The sequence below is a fragment of the Drosophila albomicans genome, chromosome 3 (genome assembly GCF_009650485.2).
Source record: "Drosophila albomicans strain 15112-1751.03 chromosome 3, ASM965048v2, whole genome shotgun sequence".
Classification (NCBI taxonomy): domain Eukaryota; kingdom Metazoa; phylum Arthropoda; class Insecta; order Diptera; family Drosophilidae; genus Drosophila; species Drosophila albomicans.
The window spans coordinates 7,252,457-7,273,180 of NC_047629.2; the positions used below are offsets into that span (position 1 = coordinate 7,252,457).

Genomic DNA, 20,724 nt, shown 5'->3' on the forward strand with positions numbered 1-20,724 from the left:
AACTTCATCTGTTTTACGATAAAATATATAATTCGTTAATTTTTTGGTTGTACGTACGAATTGGTTAATTTTTGGAAATATCACAACAGAAAACAAAACAGAAAGAAAATTCCAAAACCATTCTTAGCTCTAATTAAAGTACTTGTCTAGAGCTATAAAAATAAACTTTTCTAATTTTTAAAAGTGTTTCAGTTTATGTTATTTTCAATGTAAAGAGTCTCCCACGGGACAAATTCCGTCATGGAATTACCCATATATATATATTCTTGATCAGCGTCAGTAGACGAAACGATATAGTATATACATATTTCGGCAGCACTTGTTATGTTTTGCAAACAGACAAAGTTTGTTTAAAATATTTGCCATGCAAATAACATGCGGAATTTTGAAACTAGATACTATATGTCTTTTGTCACGTACAATAATAACTGCAGTATTTATAATTTGGTTGCGATCAGACAAAAATTGTAAATGTTATTATTTAAGAAATACTTACTGTGGGTTTTAGTGGCTTTTGTTCACAACTTTGCATGTTTTGCATACATATTTGAATGTAGTAAGTACCATAGCCTTCGGTATATTTTTGATATTTGTGCGGTATATTAATTTAGTATATTTTAAAATTATTACATCACTGTTTTTACTAAGAGTAGCGGTTATCTCACAGTCGAGCACACTCGACTGTAGCTTTTTCAATTTTCTACTACAACTACAAATTTAAATCAAGATATCTATATTTTTTAAAAGCACATACATATGTATGTATGTATTATATGTACGTACATACGCTTTCATCAATAGTAATAGTAACATCTTCCGACGCTATGAGGTTTATTATCATAGCACTTGTTAACCATTGGTAATGATTCAATTATAATTTGTCGTTATTATTGAGTTGTTTATTATTTGATTACAGTTTATGACACGTTTCCTAATTAGCCAGTGCACGAATCTGATAAAATAGCCCCCAAGAGGGTCCTTAGCATGTTGAAATGTTATCAAAGAATTTCAATTTAATTTACGACCGTTTAATAAGCTACTTAAAATTACCAAGTGTATAAATAGTACGGAAACTCATGTCATGAATGTAAATCATGCTCAGATAAGAGGCATATGCTAGTTATCACAAGTGTTTTCTTTATTTGTGTTGAGTTGCTTTTTTCTCTGCCGAATTACGCACTAACAATGTCATCGATAACCGTATTATACAGTATCTCTTTGACATTGAGACCCCATAAGAAGTCCAGGTGATTCCATTTTACCTCTGGCATGCGATAGGAACGTTTAAGAGATGAAGGACTCATGGTACGACGCAGTGTATCGACATCAATAAGACTGGCAAAATAGTCATTATCACTGTAGTATAGATATATGGGAACATCAATTCCTTCCACATCATAATCTGGAGGGTTCTTGTTTCCGTACTCCTTCTTGTTTCTCACTGAGCCATAGTCAAATTGACGGAAGTCTCCGGAGTTGTATTCCTGCAGATAGTGGAACATTTGATTGATTGAGCAACCAGCTGGCGTCGTGGCCATAATTTCGGGAATCAGTGTAGTGTTCAAATACGGAGAATCCCAGCCGCCCAACATGAAGAGCACATTTGAGCATATCACTTGAGAAATAGCTTCATCGCGGCACAAGAGCGAACCCATCAGCTCCATGGCCTTTGAACTTGGCAAGAATTCAGCACTGCCAAAAAGCTCAACCAATGCGTTTGGCTGTCCAAACAGTGGACCAGCGACCTTGGCCAATGGACTCTCAGCATTTCCCATCCAGGCGACCGGAGCGAGCAAGTGAGCCGAGCGTATGCGACTTTTGAAACGCGGAATCATAGAATTAAGCACAAAGAATGAAGTTGTTCCCTGAGAGTGGCCAATATACTGCAATTGATCCTGGCCAGTTTGGTACAATACGTTGTCTAACATGGCGGGCAAATCGTAGATACCAATATCATGCCATTCAAAGTTCCAGAATGGCTGCAGCAATGGAGTCTTCGAAGCATGTCGTCTAGAGTATGTGTTGCCGCGAGCGTTGCCCATCCAGATATCATAGCCAAGGTCGGACAGAATGAAGGCCAAGCCATTGTCGGGTCCGCTTAGAACCCAATCGGATGAGGAGCACAACAAACCGTGCATGAGGAATATCACTGGACGTTTTCCCGTATAGCCAGTGTGCTTAGAGTAGGGAATGCGATGCATGGTAAGAATGTATCCATCAGATGTTTGCACTTCATGCTCTTCAATGGGATAGCCAAACTGCTTCACAAGAGATACCTGATGCAATACAGCAATAAATCTGATAATTAACACTCTATATTCTACCAATTCTGTATTTTCTAATGATTACCGTTGTTGTTGAACTGCTTCGCCCGACGTCAGCAGGCAAGGCCATGGCTATGCAAGCCAACAAAACTTGAGCTACCACAAATCGAAAGAGCCACATATTAAGCACAACCCTATGGACTGCAAAAACTAAATTGCGATCTTAGTGAATTGTGCATTCATTTATATACCCCCTGTGTGTTATATCGACCAATATATAATGCTTAAAGTTTCAATCAAAATAATGATAAGCGTCCGAAGATTAAGACGATTGATTTATTATTTGTAGAAATGATTTGTTGGAAAAACCTCTTCACCATGATTTGACTAGTACAGGTGTGCGATAGTTGATAAGGTTCGGTTCTTTTAATTATTTAATTTCTAGGAATCAAACTTGTTTTTGAATTATTTAACGAACAATTTTGGCGTTGCCATATTTGTGATTAAAGTTGCTTAATTTAGTGGCGTTACCAGTCGTAACATTACTTTGCATTAGTTCTGGGTCCGGAAAGTTACCAATTTTTGATTATCTTATTATTAGTATTGTTTTATGAATCATACACTATAAAAACACTATTAAAGTGTCTTGATGTATTCACTGAAAATCATTTGACATCGATATGCCAATTTTCTTATTATGGCAACAAAAGTGGTATGTTTTAATCTTCGAGATACGGTCACACAGGAAGGCAATTAGATTAGACAGACGCATTTTTTGTACAACAGAAAAGATAGCTATAAAATATAGATATAATGCGTGATAGACGAGACAGGGAACGTGATCGAGATAGAGATCGGGACAGGATTAGGGACCGTGATCGAGACCGCGACAGGAATCGTGACAGAGACAGAGATCGAGACCGAGAGAGGGAGAGGGAACGAGAACGTTATCGGTCCAAATCGAAATCTCCCTCACGCAGCAGCAGGAACAGATCTAAATCGAAAAGAAGAAATCCAAGAAATCCAAAAAATATCGACACAGCCGCAGCAGCAGCCGTAGCACATCCCGTAGCACAACACCAGAGAGTTCACGCAGCAGCTCTAGGAGTCGTCAAAGTAAAAGCCGGGAATATGACTCTCGAAAATCAAAATCCAGATCGGAATCGCAGCGCACAACAAGAGCTCCCAGTTCGGAGAGCACTTCTCGTCAGGCCACGACTACATCGACATCTACTGTTGTTAAACCCATAGACTTGCTGGATGTCAAGGTGCAGAAGGCACTGGAAACTATAGACGAGGATGCATTTAAGCCGGCAGCATTCTTTAGCACACGAGATCGTGAGGCACCCGAGAAGGAGAAAGTGATTATAGATCTAAATAAACAAACTGTTATTGTACCCAAACCCATAGAAGCCCAACCCCTTAATGAAGACGAAATTTTTCATCCAAATGTGAGTTGAGTTGATTTTTAATATACGTATATTTTATTTTTGCTTTATTTCTTGCAGTTTTTGGGCGATTCTGAAGTGAAAGCGGAGAAGTGGCTGCGAAAACTATACAATTATCGACGAAAGTACATTTAGTGTTTAGTCGCTCAACTTGTATTTAATTGGTATAGCATATTAAATGAATCGTTTAAGACTATTACTAAAATATATCACTCCCCGTTTTGCGAGCTCGTTGCAATGCTTCCTGCGGCGTAAGTTGCTCATTGGGCGAGGGTTCCGCTGCATTGCCATCGGCCTGTAGCTTACCGGCTTTGAAATCTTCGATAATCTTCTGCGAGTATACAGCATTGAAGAGATCCAGACTGGTGAACTCAGATTGTACTACTTCAGGCGCCTTGTATGATACATATGGCTTCAATTTGCAGCCTGTCAGATCTGGTACAATGATGTCGGGAATTTTCTCTTGAATCTCTACATATTGCCCGTTCACTGTGATGCCTGTGTCGCGAACGCCACGTTTATGAATAGCCACCGGCGGATTAGCAAGCGTTTGCTGGGCTTCCTTGACCACACGTGTTCCACGTTTGCCGTAGACATTAAATTTACGGAAGTTACGCTTTCCGGCCAATTGCGCTGTTGTGCTGATGGTGCGCTGTTGGCACTTGAGAGCCAGGGGCAAAAGTTTTATACAATTTTGCATTATTAATTGGCACTGTTTTTAATCGGCTTGTTGAATAACAACTTTAGCTCTGAGCGCAAAGACAACGAACAGCTGATGATAGTGCTGCCAATCCAACTACAGACAAAACGAAGTCCGGCAGCACGTATGCCTAGACTAAGTATCGATACCCAAACATGGGAAGCTTTTGAATTCGCATATTGTGAAATGAAAACAGCATTAAGCTTTTGTTCATTTCGCGTTGCTTGAAATAAAGTTTACTCTATTTAAGTCAAAGGTAACGATTTATTATCTCAGTACTATATCTAAATCGGACGTGAAAAGCATAGCAGAAGTCTACGAACAAATATCACCATGGCGGCATCAGGTAGGTAGAACAATGACTCACTAAACCAACGAAGAAAATATTGTAAATAAAACATTCCCATAGCAGAAAGCACACCATACAATTTTGAAGAAGAATTCGAGGCATATTTACATCGCATATTCTATATTAAACCTTACACAGAGGAATCTAAATGTGATCCTTCCATTGTGGAATATTTCGGAGTCTTTAGTCTCACTGACATCCGAGCCCCAGAGCGAAAATTGTGGTATATTTATTATTGCAAGCAGCCCGATATTGATGAAACTGTGGATCGAATCTTCCAAAAATATGGCAAAAAGAATGTGTGTGAATTATTTAGGAAGCCCATTTTCAGTGGCGTTTCCTTGCGCACCAGAGTTAAGACGCACTTTTCCGAATTGAAGTGGTACGTGAAAGGCAATCTGCTGGAAGCTCCTCCAAAAAGTCATTACAATGATGAGCGAATGGCGAAAACTATAACAGACTTGTACAACGATGAGCGCAAAATGCTTTATAATTATATTTGTATGAAACATAATGCATTCAGTAGGTACAACTAATGGAACGTTAATGCAATAAAATGCATGCTCTGTGATTTTAGTAAATTCTTATGTATAAAGTTAATTTACTATCTAGATTTGTATATTAAAACCTAAAAGCAATAATCGACAAGGTTTTTAACGCTGTATGCACAAAATGTTTAAAATTTGTATGTAACTTTTCAATAAATGAAAAATAACATTTAATTCAAAACTCGAATCTTAAATCATTAACGTTGTGCCATTTGCTAACAGCGCATTCTACAAAATTACCTCATCAGAGATAAGATCAAGAATAGTACAGTATATTTTTGCAAGTGAAGCGGTATATTTAGAAATGTGTCTGGCGGTCACATTGTAGAGTTCTAAAGCATTTATTAGAATGGTGGAATAAATGAAAATAAACAAAAAAGCTTGAGTATATAATTAAATTATAATAATATGGTGCGTACATATTGCAATAGCATAATGGTGCACTCTGACTTGTAATTAACAATTTTACATTTTGGCCACATATCTGCACTTGCACCCACGCAGTCCGCAGGGGTCTCCAGCACGAGGGCAAAGGATTATTTGCAGCGGGTTATCAGTCATCAAAGGTATATAAAATATAAATATATAAAAAAAATTTTAATTTTAGACATAAGCATGTTCTTGTATCATTGCAGCTCTGATACTTCGGCATCGTCCTCGGATAGTTATCGTTCCCGTCCGGCTTGCCTGTGAGTATCTTACACACAACTCATTTAGACACATTGTCAAGTATCGAGTAAAGTCAAAAAACGTCATCTCAGCATGCCAAAAGATTTAACTTTGGATGAACTGTCATCAGGATCTCAATCATTTTGGCATAGATTTTGCAGCGAGCAGGTTGTGTCTCTTCTCTATTTTTTTGTCAAAAATAATTATCAAGGAAAAAATGTAAGAAAAAAGTGAAGTAAATATTTCTTTGTGTTTTTCATCTCCCCAGATGCCTCAATTATTAATTGAATGTCGAGAAAACTTGTAAAACATTTCAATTGCAAAAAAATGTTATACATATACAACCCAACTTTCAAGTTTCAAAAATTCGAAATACACAAACAATCCGAAATCTTCAAATAACTAAATCAAGAAGCACAATCAACTGAAAATCTTAACTATTACCCTCCCATTCAAGGTCGGAATTGGATATCTATGACAATCGTCATCACAGTCATTACAAAAAGAAATCCAGCCCACAACATCGACGTTCCCCTTCGCGTTCTGGATCCGAAGCGCCGAGGTCTCGTCATCATTCCGACCGCAAGTCGGTAGATCGCCAGCGCATGCGTCAAGGACGCGTAAGTAACAACAGCCAAGAGTGTTTAAGTAATTACTATAGTATAAGCTTTTGCTTTCTTAGGATCGTCCGCAGCCCAGTCGCTGCATTGGAGTTTTTGGTTTGGCCATTCATACCACACAACAGCAAGTGCGTGAACTGTTTAACAAATTTGGAAAAATCGAACGCATTCAAATGGTCATTGACGCCCATGTAAGTGTAATTGATTATAAATTAAGAATATAATCTGCCATCGATTAGTCAGTTATGCAATTTTGACGTCAGATGATTGCAAGTTGCTGTTAAACCTTGGCTATAGCATATTTTAATGCAGCAATATTGAGTCGTTGCTTTGAGAGATACTAGCAGTGAACTAAAGGCTTGCTGCAACATTATTTACAATCTAAAAATTGATTGTATTCTAAGTCATTCCATTATTATATATTTGCAGACCCGTCGCTCGCGTGGCTTCTGCTTTATTTATTTTGAGAATCTCAGTGATGCACGCACAGCCAAAGATGCCTGCACTGGCATGGATGTTGATGGTCGTCGCATACGCGTCGATTATTCCATAACACAGCGGGCTCACACCCCCACTCCTGGTGTTTATATGGGACAACCTTCACGGTCTGCACTATTTTTTAAATATTTCTATTCTCTCTTATAATGTGTATCTTATTTTTGCCCAGATCTGCAAGAATTCGTTCACGTGAAGAGGGCAGTCGGGATGGTTCGCGCTCGCGTCGTCGATATCGTGAGGCCTCCTCATCAGTATCACCATATGATTCCCATCGCCGTAGATATCGTAGCCGTCATCGTTACGAACGTAGTCGGACTCGCAGTCGTAGTCGTAGCCGCAGCTATTCACGCTCACCGCGCAAGTGTAAGTGCAAGGGTTCTAATCAATATTATTATTCCAATTTGTAACTTTACTTTTTACTTTACTTAGCTCGTGTTACTCCGCGCTATTAGAAGCGCTGCAGCATGTGGAGAGAAATTTACAAAGCGAGGGTATAGACTGAATTACATCCATTTGGCGGCGCCAATGGAATCTCTGTTGCAGAATTATTTCATCATTTCTAATTATTGACTATTTATGTTGCACCCTCTGTATGTTTTGTAAAATGTAGTTCAACCACCAAGAAAACGTGTGTGTAGATTTCGCGTGTGTTCATCATTAATTCAATACACGTAATATAGTACTTTGTGATATGTATTTTAAAACCAACAGCGTAATCGATAATAAATTTATCAAATTTATCCAACAATTTGTACGCTAAAGTATAAGCTAAAATAAATGCCTCAATGTGCTTAGCGTTCTGCTGTTGATCATAATGTGGTACACACAATACCAATAGCACGATAATACAAAATTAACTATAGGATTTTATAAATAAAAATTATTTTAAATATTTGTAAATCCGTGTCAGTTGTTTTAAAATATAAAACTGTAGTCCAAACAAGTTATTACAAACATTTATTGTTTATAGCTAATATAGTATTTATAAACTAACGTAGTGCATAAAAAAACCATTAATTGGGATTAGCGGCCGCGCTTGTGGAAGCAACTGCCGACGTTGAGGCACTGCTTGTTGTGGCTTGTGCAGCTCGAGATGCCTTGTATGCCAGCTCCAGACTTTGCTGGATGACTTGCATGTCGCCTTCGATGCTGCGAGCCCAGTTTTCAACGTCACCAAGTTCCTTGAGAGCGCTGCTGAAGTTGTCAATCAATTGCAGCCATTGGTGTGTCTGTTTGGCAAAGTTGGTGGCACCTACGTGTAATTGCTTGGCCTCGGCATCCAAACGCTTTTGATTTAAGTATGCTTGTGCCACTCTATAAGAGAATTGACAATTTCAAAAACATACATACATTTTTTTAGGATGATAAATTACCCCACATTCAGATGATCAACCAGGGACTGGGTTAGTTCATTAGATGATTCGATGGCTTCTTTGCGTCTCACTTCTTGCTCCTGCTTGCGCTTCGATTGCTTTGCGTGATGTTCCTTTACCATAGATGTCAACATTTTGTTGCCTTTTGTTTTTCTCTTTATAAACAAAATTAACACAGCTGGCTGAGAATAAAGCAAATGTGTGACCGCAAGTTCAATTTAATAATACACTAATTTACATACAAAAATATACCATAACGACAATTACGAAATTTGGTATATACACACAGATGTTGCAGTTGATTTTGTTGTGGTTCTAGTTGATAAAAAAGTGCAATCAAATTTCAGGTGAATTTAAATTATCAGCAAACTGAAATAATTGCTCTTAGAATCCACTTATGACAGCTTCGCCAATACCACTCTGAGGTCATCTCTCACAGCGAAAGCCTCGTGATATTCATAAATTTTGTTCTAGAAGCTATTGGATATTAAGTTTAAAATTATAAAATTGGTATTAAGAATATATTGGCTTTTAAACGTAGCCACAAATTTATTTCAAAAATTGTATTCACATATATAATTAACAGATTTTCGTTAACAATTCAAAAGCACCTGTGCCATTACGAACAGGCAGGCCGACCATAAGGCGACTTGATGGTGAATTAAGTTCATCTGGTCGTCCGAAACCAGCTGCATTGCGCAGAAACTGTAAACTGGATTCAAAGGACATTTGCTGCAGCGGGGACGAAGAGTGTTCCATGCCTTTTCGTGAAAGTGGTTGGAAAGTGCCATCAAAGGTCATATAGTCGGCAATTAGTGACAAGTGACGTCGATCCACAGTGATGCCATAAACCTTGAACACATTGCTCACTTCCTTGACAATAACTTGCGTGGCAGCCTCGATACCATAAGTACGGGCAATGGCATGAATATCGTTTGAGTAGAGGCGATTTAGATCTAAGATCTTATTGTGCTGGAACATTTCACCGATATTAATGCCATCCGTTTTCAGCAACTGCTCATCATCATTGCCTTTGTATATGATTGCACGCTTAATATGAGGCACTTGGTGTACAACGCTCTTTGCGGCCAATTCACGTATAACAGATGTCAAGTCCGGTTTCTGATAGCGTACGCTCAGATTTAATTTTACCCTGCACCAAAGATGATTCTCCTTGTCGTAGGTGTAATCCTGTACCATTTGGTTGCTGAGTAACTTTTCCACAGATTTGTCATCAACTTCAGCATTGTCATCGTTAGCCAAATCATTTCCATCGCCATCCTCTTCCTCGTCTTCTTCGTCATCTACAAATATTTGTAATTTAGTACTCAATAGTCTAACAATATTTACAAATAATTTACCGTTGGCATCAATAATTTCCTCAGCATCTTCTGGGTCGTCATAATCATTTTCATCAGTTTTGCGTTGCTTTAGTTTAATGCCAGTTGCATCGTCGTCTCCCTAAGATTGGTTACAATCAAGTATTGAAGTATTAACATAAGTTTATATTTAACTTACGCCGTCATCCGAAGAGTCGTCGTCATTGTTTCGTGCTCTGGGAGCACTCAAAGCATCAGCAGCATCCAAGTCCTGATCATTATCTTCATCCTGTTTGTTGCCTCCCTCTTTTTTATCGTCAATAACAACGCTGTGACATCATAAAAATAAAGTTAATACTGCCTTTTTCACAGGTTTTTTTTACTTACATTTTGGATGTCTTCTTAGCATTAGATATTTTTAGAATAGCGCGAATCAGCTGCTTAAAGTACGTCTGATGCATGTACTTAATAATTCGTTTGGGTCGGACACCATAATCCTCTTTATAGATCTCGCGGGGAAGGAATTTAAAGAGTAAATCATACACATAAGCACGTTCAGGTTCCAGAGTTAAGCTTGTGCTAATGTGAACAGCTAAATAAAGATAAATTAAATGACTACAATAATTAAAACGGGTAAAAAAAACCTACATTCCAATAAGCTAGCCAGAGTCACGCAATTCAATGAAATGCGCAACTTCTCGGCATTTTGCTGTTGTCCAGGCTTGATTGGGATATCCATCGATGGGGTCTTAATGTTTGAGGAGGCCAACATAAGTATTTCACGTAGACGTGGTATACCCAGAGTGACGTTCATTTCACCACGACCGGCGAAATGGAAAGTGTTCAGTGTCATCTGCGTGGATGGTTCACCAATTGACTGCGCTGCAATCAGGCCAACAGGTTCGCCAGGAGACGCCAGTGCCTTGATGCTCTTCATGTGCATGATGTCCGAGATGATTTGCTTCTGGGACGGTTGTTTACGCGTATAGTTGTCAATTAGCTCTCTTGTGCGCTCAGAGACAGAGCCGTAGTATATATCTTGCTTGTAAACGGCAACGCTTGGATCGGGACAGCGAGCGTATTTTTTGCGGTACAATGCCTTGTCCTCGGCATCAGCCTTCTTCCACAATTTGAGTAAGCCCTCATCAAATCGTCGACGTCCTGTTTTGGCATTAATTTCATTTGGTCGCTGCACTTCGACCTCGTTGCGTAGTTCCTCCGAAAAGTGAGTGAAAGCTGCCCGCAATTTGGCAGGACGTTTCTTTTGCCAAGTGCGGATGTGTTTCTCATGACGTTGCACCTGCGACAGACACTCCTCGTCCTTCATCAACTGAAGCTGGCTGGGTCGTAAGACGGCCTTTGCGTTTTGTGCCAGAAAGTCTGCGCAGAATTTGCCATTAAAGAATTTGGACTTAAGAATATCTAGACCATCTTCGCCGTATAAAAATTGAACAACACTGTTGTCACTGTCTCGCACAGTCAAGTCATAATGCACACTCAATCCCTCCAAGTGCTTGATTAGGCAACGCTGCAGGTAACCGGATCGAGAGGTCTTCACAGCGGTATCAATAAGACCCTGTCAAATTAAAATAATTGTTTAACTGTTCATACATAGAGTGCATTTTTTAAGCTTACTTCACGACCCGCCATGCAATGGAAGAAAAAGTCCTGTGGCTGAATGCCTGTCATAAAGCGGCCATCAATGAAACCACCAGACTTGGGTGATGTCTCGAATGAGGGGAAACTGGGCAATGATTTGCCAGATATCATCAGAGGAGGTCTTTTGCCTTCCAGCTCAATTTGTCCTAGCAGACAGGAGATTTGCATAGTGTTGACCATGGAGCCCTTGGCGCCAGACAATACCATGAGCTGAAGATTGTTTGATGGGAACTTACTGATCAAACCACCAGGCAGACATGTTCTATAATGAATTGAAAACGTTATGTTATGTTATGTATTTTCATATCGGTTAAACTCACTTGTTAATGTCGTTTGTGTAGCCATCGAGCAAGGATTTGTATTTACGATCGAGAAGCACTCGGAACTTAGAATCCTTTACGTATGCAGCTTCCATTTTCTCAGCTAACTCATCATGAGGCGGTACGTCGTCCAGTTCAAGAGCAGCCGCCACAGCATTGTTGCCTACATCACGGCACTCATTGATAATTTTACGACGCTTGTAATCTGCCTCGCTGGTAACTAAAATATCTTTAACGCCCAAAGTGAAGCCTTCCCATTGTAGAAAGAAGGTAAACACTTTGGTGAAAGCTGTCAGCAGACGTGTGGACACGTCACCGCCGTACAACTCATACATGCAATGGATGAGGCCAAAAGTAGTTGCTCCATACTGCTGTTTGTCTAGTACACCCACCAGTAATTCACCCTTGCGTATTTGCACCTGGCTCTCACTCATCTCTTGCTCCAATGGTGTAGTTCCACACATTGGAGTCCTAGGACGAGACACGTTCCAATTCTGAAAAAAGTAGGCAGCATTAGAAGCGAGAATTGGGAACCTTAATTGTAATTATGGTCTATGGCTAACCTTGCCGCCAATTTTGGCAAACGAATCCAAATTAATCCGCTCATAACCTTCTGGTATTAGGTTAATAATGATCGTTGACAAGACCTGCTTGCCGGACCACAATGTGGCTGGTTTCAATATCGCTGGTGGCAACAGCTTGACATCGCCCTTGAGATGTGACAGACCTTGGAACACAAGCTGCTGATAGTCTTCGCGATTGAAGAAGCGACCTCGTATCGACAGCTTCACTCCAGATATGACCTGATCTTGTATAAGACCACCTAGCGGTGTACCGTCTTTGGGTACCAGATAATTGCTAGCCACGTTTACCAGATTATAGGCTTCAGCACGGGCAACTTCGCTTTGTGGGTAATGGGCGTTCATCTCATCACCATCGAAATCAGCGTTGTACGCTTTGCAGTTGGAGTAGTGCAATCGGAACGTTTTCTCACCATGCAAAATACGAGCTTTGTGCGCCATTATGGATGGCTTATGCAGCGATGGCTGACGATTGAGCAGCAGGACATCACCGTTGAGTACATGGCGATGCACAATCTTGACGCCATCCTTGGGATTGTTAAGTAATAGCTTGGCCATGCTAGCACGCTTGGCCGCATTATCCGCTGGTATAAAAGTGGTCAAGCCTTTGCTGTCTTGTATGTAATTCGCGCCGGGATGCACATCTGGTCCATTCATGACCATTTTGCGCAACTCGATTACATTCCATTCTGTCACGGGCACCGGATAGGAGAGCTTACGTGCAAATATATCGGGTATGCCAATCTCATCCACATCGATATTGGGATCTGGCGTAATGACTGTACGCGCTGCATAATTAACACGTTTTCCCATCATGTGTTTGCGTATGAGACCCTCCTTCTTTTCAAGTATCTGCTTGAGACCCTCAGCTGACTTGATGTCGCGTGACATGTTCACATCCAGCAGCACATCTACCGAACTCTGCAGCGACAACCAAGAGTTGTAGAGCTTCTCATGGCTGTTGGCACCGCGCATATTCTGATAGACGGCCTTTGCCTGATCGCTCAGACTCTCCTGTTGTCCTTTCATGAATTTGAGTACCACATTCAACACGTGGTTATTCTCAATGATGTTCACGTAGATGTCCGTCTGCGGATTGCCCTTCATCATGTCGTTGATGACGTTTATTGGACGCGCACGTGGTGGAGTTACTGGTATCGAGCCCATAAAGAACATGTCTACTGGCGAACGGTCGGTGTTGCTGCTTGTTTCACTATTTAGGTTCAGCACGGGGACCAACAACTTTAGCAATTGTGGATAGTTTTCGTAAATTTTGCGCAGATAGCGTCGGCACTCGTCGGCGAAGATCACCTTGTTTTGGCCACTTCCTTCAGCCACATTGCCCATGCTGTCAAGTAAAAATATTGCGATAATCAAGTAAAAGCAATAATTTGTTAATTTTAATAACTTACCGCTCCTTCATGTCGGCAATGGTCACGTAATAAACTAGACGTCGATGCAAATAGCGCACAAAACGCATCGACTTGTTGCAGTGGCGGCATTTCTTGCTCGAGCCGCGCTGCAATGCGGCATGCGTAATCGCTGTGCGCAAGGAGCAGCTGGTCTTCGTCACATTGCTGGCATTGCTAATATTCTTGGCTAGCAGCTCGTAGACTGCCGCAATACGTGGATGCACTGCATCGCCGTTATCCAGCTTGACCAGCTCCTCTGCACTCTGGCAGGCAATTTCGGATTTGAAGAGCTCCAGCTCTTGTGCCTCAATTATGTAGCCAGCATCAATTAGGCGCAACTGCAGCATAATTATTTCGCTTTCATGATCTAGCGAATGACAGTGAGGAATTAGTGTACATACATAGATTGTGGCCTGCTGCATAACTCACCTTTCATTTGCATCTTGAAGCAGTGCAAGCAGAAAATGCAGAGTAAACGCTGCACCAGTTTGATGAAGAACGGATTATAGACCAATGAGCCAAGCTCAATGTGACCCATGTGACCGGGACAATCTTGCATCTTTAGGCAAGTGCCACAAGGATCCATGCACCGGCCATAAGAGCCCAGGCGAATATCGTAGAGGCCACCTGTGATTGGATGTCCCAGTGCATCAAATGTGAGGCCAGTTATTACTTTTACCACACTCAGTTTGCGTATTTCCTCGTCGGTGAAGACGGCAAACTCCAGGTCCGAGGGAAACATGTGCACATCCAGCGGCTTTCGGGAGCCCATTTTAAATTGATTAACTTTTTAATTCAGTAAATGAAATTAAATGAATGCAGTAAAGCAACAAATAGCCGCAGCACGTGTGTTTAAAGCAGCCAAACCAAAATCTAGAGATGGATGAACATCGATAGCTCTATCGATGTATTTATTTCGATAGCTGGTCTCGTCATATGGTCAGTGTTGCCAACTTGGCTATTTTCTAGCCAGATTTGGCTATTTTGCTTGACCTAAAACTAGAAACCACTCAATTTTGCAGGAGCCTGTTATGTTGGCTATTTCACAAAAAAAATTGCTATTTTTTAGCTATTTTAAATAATTTGTTATATTTGATTATATTTATTTATTTAAAGTCGACTAAAAACAAGTGGACTTTCAAATTTAATTTTCGGAAATCGTATATTGACAATAGAGATATATACACACCACGTTTACCGCCCAGCTTGACCGAATTGTGTATTTTAAATACTAAAATATTATTTACCCCTTTGTAGCTTTTGGGTACTTGGTATTTTCTCAACATCGTTTCGCGCTCGCAATGCTACCATCTCTATTTCAAATACACTGATTATTGTGTTTGTGCGGTTGTTTCTTAAATTGTATAAACAAAAAGTTCGCGATGCTTAGTTGGAGGATCCCTAACTTAAGGACTGTATTGCAAAAGATTTAACTAACAAATCAAAAGCATTTTGCAAATATTGCAAATGCAAATTAAATGCAAAGTTGTGGGACTTGAAATCGCCCGTTGAAACTAAAAAACACAAGGCAAACCTTGAAGTACGGCGAGGTAACCAAACAATAGAGTTTTCCAAAACATCTACAGAGACATCCTCAAAGGAATCTGCTCTCTGCTTGTTTGTGGGTCAATACTGTTCAATCAGTTCGGTTGACCACCTTAATACATTGTGCGCGCAAATCTTTAAGGAAAGCCAGTTAAAAATTCATCAAACAAAGTGCATGACAGTTATAAAAAATGTGCTGTCGCCACATTTCCAAGAATGTCTGCAAAACGACATTGTAAATTCAAAATTTAGCTTATTGATCGATGAATCGACAGATATAAGCTTTACAAAAATACTTGGTGAGTTTACCGCATTTTTCTAATATATTGGTTCCGAGGAGGTGGAAATTGGGCAAGTTTTAAACAATTTGCTTATCGAAGAAGAATCATTAAATAATCAACACTGAATGTACAAAAATATACGATTTTGTCATTGAAAACTAAACTAAAAAACTATTTAAATTTACTATTTTTGAAGAAATCTAGCTGTTTTTGGCTATTTTTTTATGCTTTCACTGCTATAAACGACCACTAAGATAAGCATATGGTACATTTGAATGGCGCGTCATTTTAAATCGCTTATTATTACAGTGTAAATGAACAAAACTAGATATTTTCTGCAGCATTATCTTCAACATTAAAGTGTCCTGTTCCCATGAAAAATGCGACAAATCAAAAATCGATTTTTTGTGCATATAATTTGTAGGGTATATCGATACTATGATAGCAATTGCACAAAACAGGGTTGTCATTTAACGGCACGCATATATTTGAATACACAAACATTTAAAATCTTTAATCGTGAAATTATAAAGTGATATTATACAATTTCGGATGTTTAAGACTTATTATAAATATAATTTTGGTTTCGCTTAGAACTTATCACAAGTCAACTGGTATTGCCAGTTCTTAAAAGCCACATTCTGCTCGTATTTGTTGCGGACAGTGTCCATGAGTGCCGCAACAGTTGCCTCATCTCCAGTGGTTGTTGCTCCATCACCGCAGCCGTCTCTTGCTCCAACTCCAACTCCAGCTGCAATTCCAGTTCCGGTTCCTCGTCCAACGTTTGCAATCTTGTTGCCCATTTGCTGTTCGTCGTACGGCTGCAATTGTCTTGGACGTCGCACCCGCTGGTTAACTGCTGTTGGCTCTCGTTCTGGTTTCGCTGTTCGACCACCTTTGCGCCAGGACTCGACATTGCTGATGCCAGTGTCGGCACCACGCTTGGCGCTGCCCCCAAAGATGGTCGTCCAACGAAACCACCTGTGTCATAAGCTATAATCCGTCTGCCCCGATGCACTATGACGCAATGGCAGATCGCGTCGCAGCAGATAAACACAGAGGCCCAGGCAGGCGAGCAGAATGCACACTAGGCCAAGCATTGCATAGAAGCCTTGCCGATAGCGTGATGCATCCGCGTTGGCCTCCAAGAGACGCACACGTTGACCCAAAGCACCGCCTCCTCCCTCACGAAACTCTGCGTCCTGCGCCGACGGCAACAGCACCTGCCAGAAGCCGTAGACGCGTCGCAAGTGCTGCCCATAGCCGGAGTCCAGCTGATTATTGGCCACATACGAATTGGCATTGCCCTGGCGATAGTTGTCGTGCCTATTGGTTCTAGACAAGCTGCGATCAGTGCCCAGGTCCGTTTGTGGTTGCAGCAGCTGCTCCACTAGCGTCTCATCTATACTAGGCGGACCCACCGGATTCTTGGTCAGTTCGCCCAGGCTATAGATGAAGGAGTGTTGTGCGGTGTACGGCAACCAGGCATCGTAGATGCGTCCAGGTGTGGGATTGCCACTTTTCACAAAATTTGCAAACGAGCCGCGTAGCTTGCGGCACATTTGCTCCTCCTCGGTGTTGAAGCGACGACGGGCAATCTGCTGGAACAGACTGGGACCCAATAGCAGCGGCAAATCGGCACTATGCGAGGCGCCACCAAACAAGTTCAGCCTGCCTCGCATGTCCATGGCATGGGCATGTGATTGGTCAAAGACATAGGCATAACTGTTGCTGTTGTTGCTAACCAGCTGCAGCAGTCGCAGGAATGGCGTCTCGTACTGTGACTCGGAGAGCAGACGTTGCATGCCCCACAGTAGCTGACCGACGGAGGCCTCCTCGTTGAAGTAACGCCAGCGAATTGCCGCCATTTGCACATCACTTGCCCCATCCTCCTGCAGCTGCATGGAGCGCAACGCATTGGGCAACAGCGTGTGATTGATGTAATTATGCAGCGCCACATCGCCGTCGCGTGCCACGTCCAGCCAATAGTCCTGCCAGAAAGCGCCCTCATTGGAGCCAATGCCCAGCAGCAGTGGCGGCAACGACAGATTGCCCAACTGCTGTGCCAGACTGATGGTGGCAGATCCTGGTAGGAGTTGCACGCCCAGCTGCATGCTGCCATTGCCATGATTGTAGACACTCTCGTAGGCACGCAGCAAATCCTCGTTGCTCTTGCGTCGCAGACAGCTCAACAGCTGGCGATTTTGTGCCTCTTCAAACTGACAGCCCAGCTTCTGGATGAGTCGTCGTCCCGTTGCCACAATGCGTTGTCCATGGCCTGTGCCCAAGGCGTTCAGCACTGGGCCCGGTGACATGAGTATCAGCTGCTTGTAGAGCGCGGGCTCGTTGCCCTTTTGGAGAGCCGTGGCCAATGCCAGTAGAGCGCCACTTCCATGACCAAGTAGCGTCAATTGATTGGCATTGCCACCAAAACTGGCCGCATTACTTTGAAGCCAGCGCAGCGCCTGCAGCACATCAGTGAGTCCATAGTTGCCGGGCAATTGTCGATGATCTGGTCCCAATCCGAGCCAGCCATAAATGTTGTTGCGATACTGCACGCTGACCACCACAACGCCCTCGGCGGCAGCAAAATCCAGGCCATTGATGCGATTGCGTGGCCAATCGTAGGCGAAATCCTCGCCCGTGATAATCACCATAACTGGCAATTGGCCATATCGCAATCCCGTCTCCGGTGTCCAAATGTTGAGGTACAGACAGTCCTCGTTGCTGGGCGTCGCACGTGAAATGCTGCCATCGGCGCTTTCATCGTAGATCGTGTTCGAGAGCTGGGGACAGATGGGCTGCATCGCTGTCGCCTGCAGCGTGCGGTTCCAGCCATTGTGCGGCTGGGCAGGCTGCGGAGGGAGAGGTTTGTGGAACATAAATGATGGGTTAATTGAGATTAGGGTAGACAACAAATCAAATTAAGATGCCAAATCTAGGCAGCAAAGCATTTTATCTCAAAGAATTTTATGTTCAGAGGTATCCCTAGAAATAATCAATTGTATAGTATAAAGTGAATAATTTCATCACTTTTAGTTACATTCATTTTATGATAAATACATTGCACATAGTTTGCATATTGCATACTTTTTTGGGCCTCGGACTTTTCTAATATTCCATTTGTATTTCTATTTCAACTACAAACTACATGAACAAATTATTTGTATATCCATATGTAGAAAAGTATTATAATATATATCTTTTGGTCTGAGGAAATGTATGTATGTATTCTAGTATTTTTGTGGTATATTTGTAGAATAGGGTTATATTGAAAATGGGTAATATAGTTAAGCTCACTCGACTGCAGCTTTTAGCTTACTTGTTAAATGAACAATCTTTGAGCTAAGAACATTAAAGAGACGGCTGTAAATTGTGTTGTAGTATATAATAAACCTTCAGTTTGGTGGAATTGCAATACTTCGGTGAAAATACTAAAAACTGTTCCGAAAATTGAAGTTTTTTTAAATTGAGTAAATATCAAATATATAGTGAATATTAATTTGTGGTTTTATAGTTGTTTAATTATAAGACAAAGCTCACACCAGTATGAAACATTTTTTGAAAAAATCTTGATTTTTGACTTATTGAAAAAGCTGATTCTGATATATGCCTTACTATATGTTGTAAAATGTTTCGAATTGATAATTTATAATAAGGAAGGATGTACTGAGAGTTGTCACATTATTCGCCTACATTTTGAGAAGAGTACCAAATAATCTTAGATGCGTCTCTCTTCAGGTATTTTCTCGAACTCACCGCAAAACGTAATGGACCCAAAGGCGGCTGAGCATAGGGTATTCCCAGGAAGGCGTAGACCGCAGTGCGTGCTCCATCCGGAAATATCTTGAGCTGTAAGCGAGGCAGCAATGCAAATTGTCAACTTCAACGTGACCAAGTGCTACTCACACCAATTAAATCGCCCTGTTCCAGTTTAATGTGCGTTTGTTGGGCCCAACAACATCGGAAGCTGAGCCAAATCAATACTCTCAGCAAATTGAAGTTCAGTTTAGGCATTTGCATATTTTTTAAATCTACGATTTGTAACACATTTTACTACGCAGTAATTATATCATATATTATAAACAATTATTTTGTAATATTGCTGCGGTAATTCTCCATATATTGTGTCTCCTTGACGCTGGAATGAAAACTGAACAGCAAAAAGAAATGTTCTCGTCGATGGAAATTGTTGGCTGAAAGTTTATGCTAGAATTATTTCAATTGTTTTCTGGTGTCATTATTTTTGCCGCCGCTGCTGCTGCTGCTGTTGCTGTTGCTGTAGCTGTTGTTGCTGCTAATGTGGTTGTTTTTGTGTTGTTTGTGTGCGCACAGGAATCATTCATGCATTCATCAGATCAAAACACCAGCGACACCAAAATCGCCAACAACAGGTTGATATACGGCAGGGTTGATTGTTGATTCTTGCTGGAAGATTGGGCTCGAACCCATAACTTTGAACCCGAAACACCGTCAATTGTTGCTACATGCGTTTCCCCCTCTTTTTTTTTGGGCATGCCACAAACTAGGGCTACTTTGAATGTTAATGAAATAATTAAGAGGAGTTTAATTTACTCAGTTGCGCATTATTGCAAGTTAAACTTTCGATTCTTTTTCGCAACTGTTTAGGATTCTTCGTTTATCATTTAGAAATGGTTTTATACTATATTTTGTAACTTATTAAATCACCCAATTATCAATCAATCAGTAACTTTTTGTGCTGACCTCGCGCTGTTTATTTATTACACCCTGACATAACACGAGAGCAGCAGAAGAGTACAAAAAATAAGGCAAGCATATAACATATTCAGATCAAATCAAATGCAAAGTTTTAAATAATTTAAAATATGTTTGCCAAACTTCAGCAAAAACGTAAATCCTAAAAATCACACAAAATATTATAATATCCAACACTTTAAATTTACCTCATTTTCAGATTTATACAAAATTCAACTTGTTGTATATTTCTGTATATATTTTAGTATATCAATTCGGTATATTACGAAATATTATATGTATATATCAAATAATTTGGTGTATTTTAATAATACTTCTGTACTCTTATTGCTTTTTAATTGTTAGAGTATGCAGTAGTCGCTTTAATTTCAGTGCAGCTTCGTTCTATGCTTAAATTTTTA

At 40.8% G+C, this 20,724-nt stretch overlaps 8 protein-coding genes across 11 annotated transcripts; 3 read left to right on the forward strand and 5 right to left on the reverse strand.

Annotated features, from left to right (window-relative positions):
* Nucleotides 1-993: 993 nt before the first annotated feature.
* Nucleotides 994-2,487, reverse strand: LOC117572451 (lipase 3). The gene is made up of 2 exons (XM_034255283.2): nucleotides 2,350-2,487; nucleotides 994-2,276 (listed from the first exon to the last, which is right to left on the reverse strand). Exons 1-2 carry the CDS (start codon nucleotides 2,443-2,445, stop codon nucleotides 1,173-1,175), a joined length of 1,200 nt encoding a protein of 399 aa, XP_034111174.1. The 5' UTR covers nucleotides 2,446-2,487; the 3' UTR covers nucleotides 994-1,172.
* Nucleotides 2,488-2,994: 507 nt separating this feature from the next.
* On the forward strand, nucleotides 2,995-3,884 carry LOC117572454 (serine/threonine-protein kinase fray2). Its single transcript, XM_034255286.2, is given in 3 exon segments — nucleotides 2,995-3,261; nucleotides 3,264-3,715; nucleotides 3,773-3,884. Coding segments are annotated over 3 exon segments (711 nt in total). The 5' UTR covers nucleotides 2,995-3,077; the 3' UTR covers nucleotides 3,848-3,884.
* On the reverse strand, nucleotides 3,726-4,546 carry LOC117572455 (39S ribosomal protein L41, mitochondrial). Its single transcript, XM_034255287.2, has one exon. It carries the CDS (start codon nucleotides 4,410-4,412, stop codon nucleotides 3,912-3,914), a length of 501 nt encoding a protein of 166 aa, XP_034111178.1. The 5' UTR covers nucleotides 4,413-4,546; the 3' UTR covers nucleotides 3,726-3,911.
* A 31-nt stretch (nucleotides 4,547-4,577) lies between these two features.
* Nucleotides 4,578-5,490, forward strand: LOC117572456 (uncharacterized). 2 transcript variants are annotated; one of them, XM_034255289.2, is made up of 2 exons: nucleotides 4,578-4,758; nucleotides 4,822-5,490. In XM_034255289.2, the coding sequence occupies exons 1-2, from the start codon at nucleotides 4,746-4,748 to the stop codon at nucleotides 5,295-5,297; spliced, it is 489 nt and encodes a 162-aa protein (XP_034111180.1). In that variant the 5' UTR covers nucleotides 4,578-4,745; the 3' UTR covers nucleotides 5,298-5,490. The 2 variants fall into 2 exon arrangements, with proteins under 2 accessions (XP_034111180.1, XP_034111181.1); XM_034255290.2 differs by having other exon boundaries at nucleotides 4,825-5,490.
* A 114-nt stretch (nucleotides 5,491-5,604) lies between these two features.
* Nucleotides 5,605-19,372, forward strand: LOC117572453 (transformer-2 sex-determining protein). Of its 3 annotated transcripts, XM_034255284.2 has the most exons (8): nucleotides 5,614-5,720; nucleotides 5,814-5,875; nucleotides 5,945-5,998; nucleotides 6,436-6,598; nucleotides 6,661-6,789; nucleotides 7,028-7,203; nucleotides 7,266-7,459; nucleotides 7,526-7,836. In XM_034255284.2, exons 1-8 carry the CDS (start codon nucleotides 5,718-5,720, stop codon nucleotides 7,546-7,548), a joined length of 804 nt encoding a protein of 267 aa, XP_034111175.1. In that variant the 5' UTR covers nucleotides 5,614-5,717; the 3' UTR covers nucleotides 7,549-7,836. The 3 variants fall into 3 exon arrangements, with proteins under 3 accessions (XP_051861809.1, XP_034111175.1, XP_034111176.1); XM_052005849.1 differs by lacking the exons at nucleotides 7,028-7,203; nucleotides 7,266-7,459; nucleotides 7,526-7,836 and adding an exon at nucleotides 19,328-19,372 and having other exon boundaries at nucleotides 5,605-5,720; XM_034255285.2 differs by lacking the exons at nucleotides 5,614-5,720; nucleotides 5,814-5,875; nucleotides 5,945-5,998 and adding an exon at nucleotides 6,079-6,197.
* On the reverse strand, nucleotides 7,772-8,677 carry LOC117572457 (biogenesis of lysosome-related organelles complex 1 subunit 1). The gene is made up of 2 exons (XM_034255291.2): nucleotides 8,470-8,677; nucleotides 7,772-8,410 (listed from the first exon to the last, which is right to left on the reverse strand). The coding sequence occupies exons 1-2, from the start codon at nucleotides 8,601-8,603 to the stop codon at nucleotides 8,110-8,112; spliced, it is 435 nt and encodes a 144-aa protein (XP_034111182.1). The 5' UTR covers nucleotides 8,604-8,677; the 3' UTR covers nucleotides 7,772-8,109.
* On the reverse strand, nucleotides 8,990-14,629 carry LOC117572450 (DNA-directed RNA polymerase I subunit RPA1). Its single transcript, XM_034255282.2, has 10 exons — nucleotides 14,190-14,629; nucleotides 13,761-14,127; nucleotides 12,331-13,696; nucleotides 11,768-12,261; nucleotides 11,424-11,709; nucleotides 10,437-11,364; nucleotides 10,176-10,380; nucleotides 9,988-10,117; nucleotides 9,831-9,930; nucleotides 8,990-9,773 (listed from the first exon to the last, which is right to left on the reverse strand). Exons 1-10 carry the CDS (start codon nucleotides 14,530-14,532, stop codon nucleotides 9,049-9,051), a joined length of 4,944 nt encoding a protein of 1,647 aa, XP_034111173.1. The 5' UTR covers nucleotides 14,533-14,629; the 3' UTR covers nucleotides 8,990-9,048.
* On the reverse strand, nucleotides 16,543-19,718 carry LOC117569303 (cocaine esterase). Its single transcript, XM_034250414.2, has 3 exons — nucleotides 19,496-19,718; nucleotides 19,346-19,438; nucleotides 16,543-18,441 (listed from the first exon to the last, which is right to left on the reverse strand). The coding sequence occupies exons 1-3, from the start codon at nucleotides 19,607-19,609 to the stop codon at nucleotides 16,573-16,575; spliced, it is 2,076 nt and encodes a 691-aa protein (XP_034106305.1). The 5' UTR covers nucleotides 19,610-19,718; the 3' UTR covers nucleotides 16,543-16,572.
* Nucleotides 19,719-20,724: the final 1,006 nt, after the last annotated feature.

Bases quoted from the DNA above. Each gene is read 5' to 3' on its own strand.
- LOC117572450 (XM_034255282.2), bottom strand. From the start codon at position 14,532: ATGGGCTCCCGAAAGCCGCTGGATGTGCACATGTTTCCCTCGGACCTG. The intron at 11,365-11,423 runs GTAAGCTTAAAA...TTAATTTGACAG, and splicing joins ATTGCATGGCGGGTCGTGAA to GGTCTTATTGATACCGCTGT. The intron at 9,931-9,987 runs GTAAGTTAAATA...AACCAATCTTAG, and splicing joins ACGACTCTTCGGATGACGGC to GGAGACGACGATGCAACTGG.
- LOC117572451 (XM_034255283.2), bottom strand. From the start codon at position 2,445: ATGTGGCTCTTTCGATTTGTGGTAGCTCAAGTTTTGTTGGCTTGCATA. The intron at 2,277-2,349 runs GTAATCATTAGA...GTATTGCATCAG, and splicing joins GAAGCAGTTCAACAACAACG to GTATCTCTTGTGAAGCAGTT.
- LOC117572457 (XM_034255291.2), bottom strand. From the start codon at position 8,603: ATGTTGACATCTATGGTAAAGGAACATCACGCAAAGCAATCGAAGCGC. The intron at 8,411-8,469 runs GTAATTTATCAT...ATTCTCTTATAG, and splicing joins GTTGATCATCTGAATGTGGG to AGTGGCACAAGCATACTTAA.
- LOC117572455 (XM_034255287.2), bottom strand. From the start codon at position 4,412: ATGCAAAATTGTATAAAACTTTTGCCCCTGGCTCTCAAGTGCCAACAG.
- LOC117572453 (XM_034255284.2), top strand. The intron at 5,999-6,435 runs GTGAGTATCTTA...CTCCCATTCAAG, and splicing joins CGTTCCCGTCCGGCTTGCCT to GTCGGAATTGGATATCTATG. The intron at 6,599-6,660 runs GTAAGTAACAAC...TTGCTTTCTTAG, and splicing joins AGCGCATGCGTCAAGGACGC to GATCGTCCGCAGCCCAGTCG.
- LOC117569303 (XM_034250414.2), bottom strand. From the start codon at position 19,609: ATGCAAATGCCTAAACTGAACTTCAATTTGCTGAGAGTATTGATTTGG. The intron at 19,439-19,495 runs GTGAGTAGCACT...CCTCGCTTACAG, and splicing joins AACAGGGCGATTTAATTGGT to CTCAAGATATTTCCGGATGG. The intron at 18,442-19,345 runs GTGAGTTCGAGA...CTCCCTCCGCAG, and splicing joins TGGGTCCATTACGTTTTGCG to CCTGCCCAGCCGCACAATGG.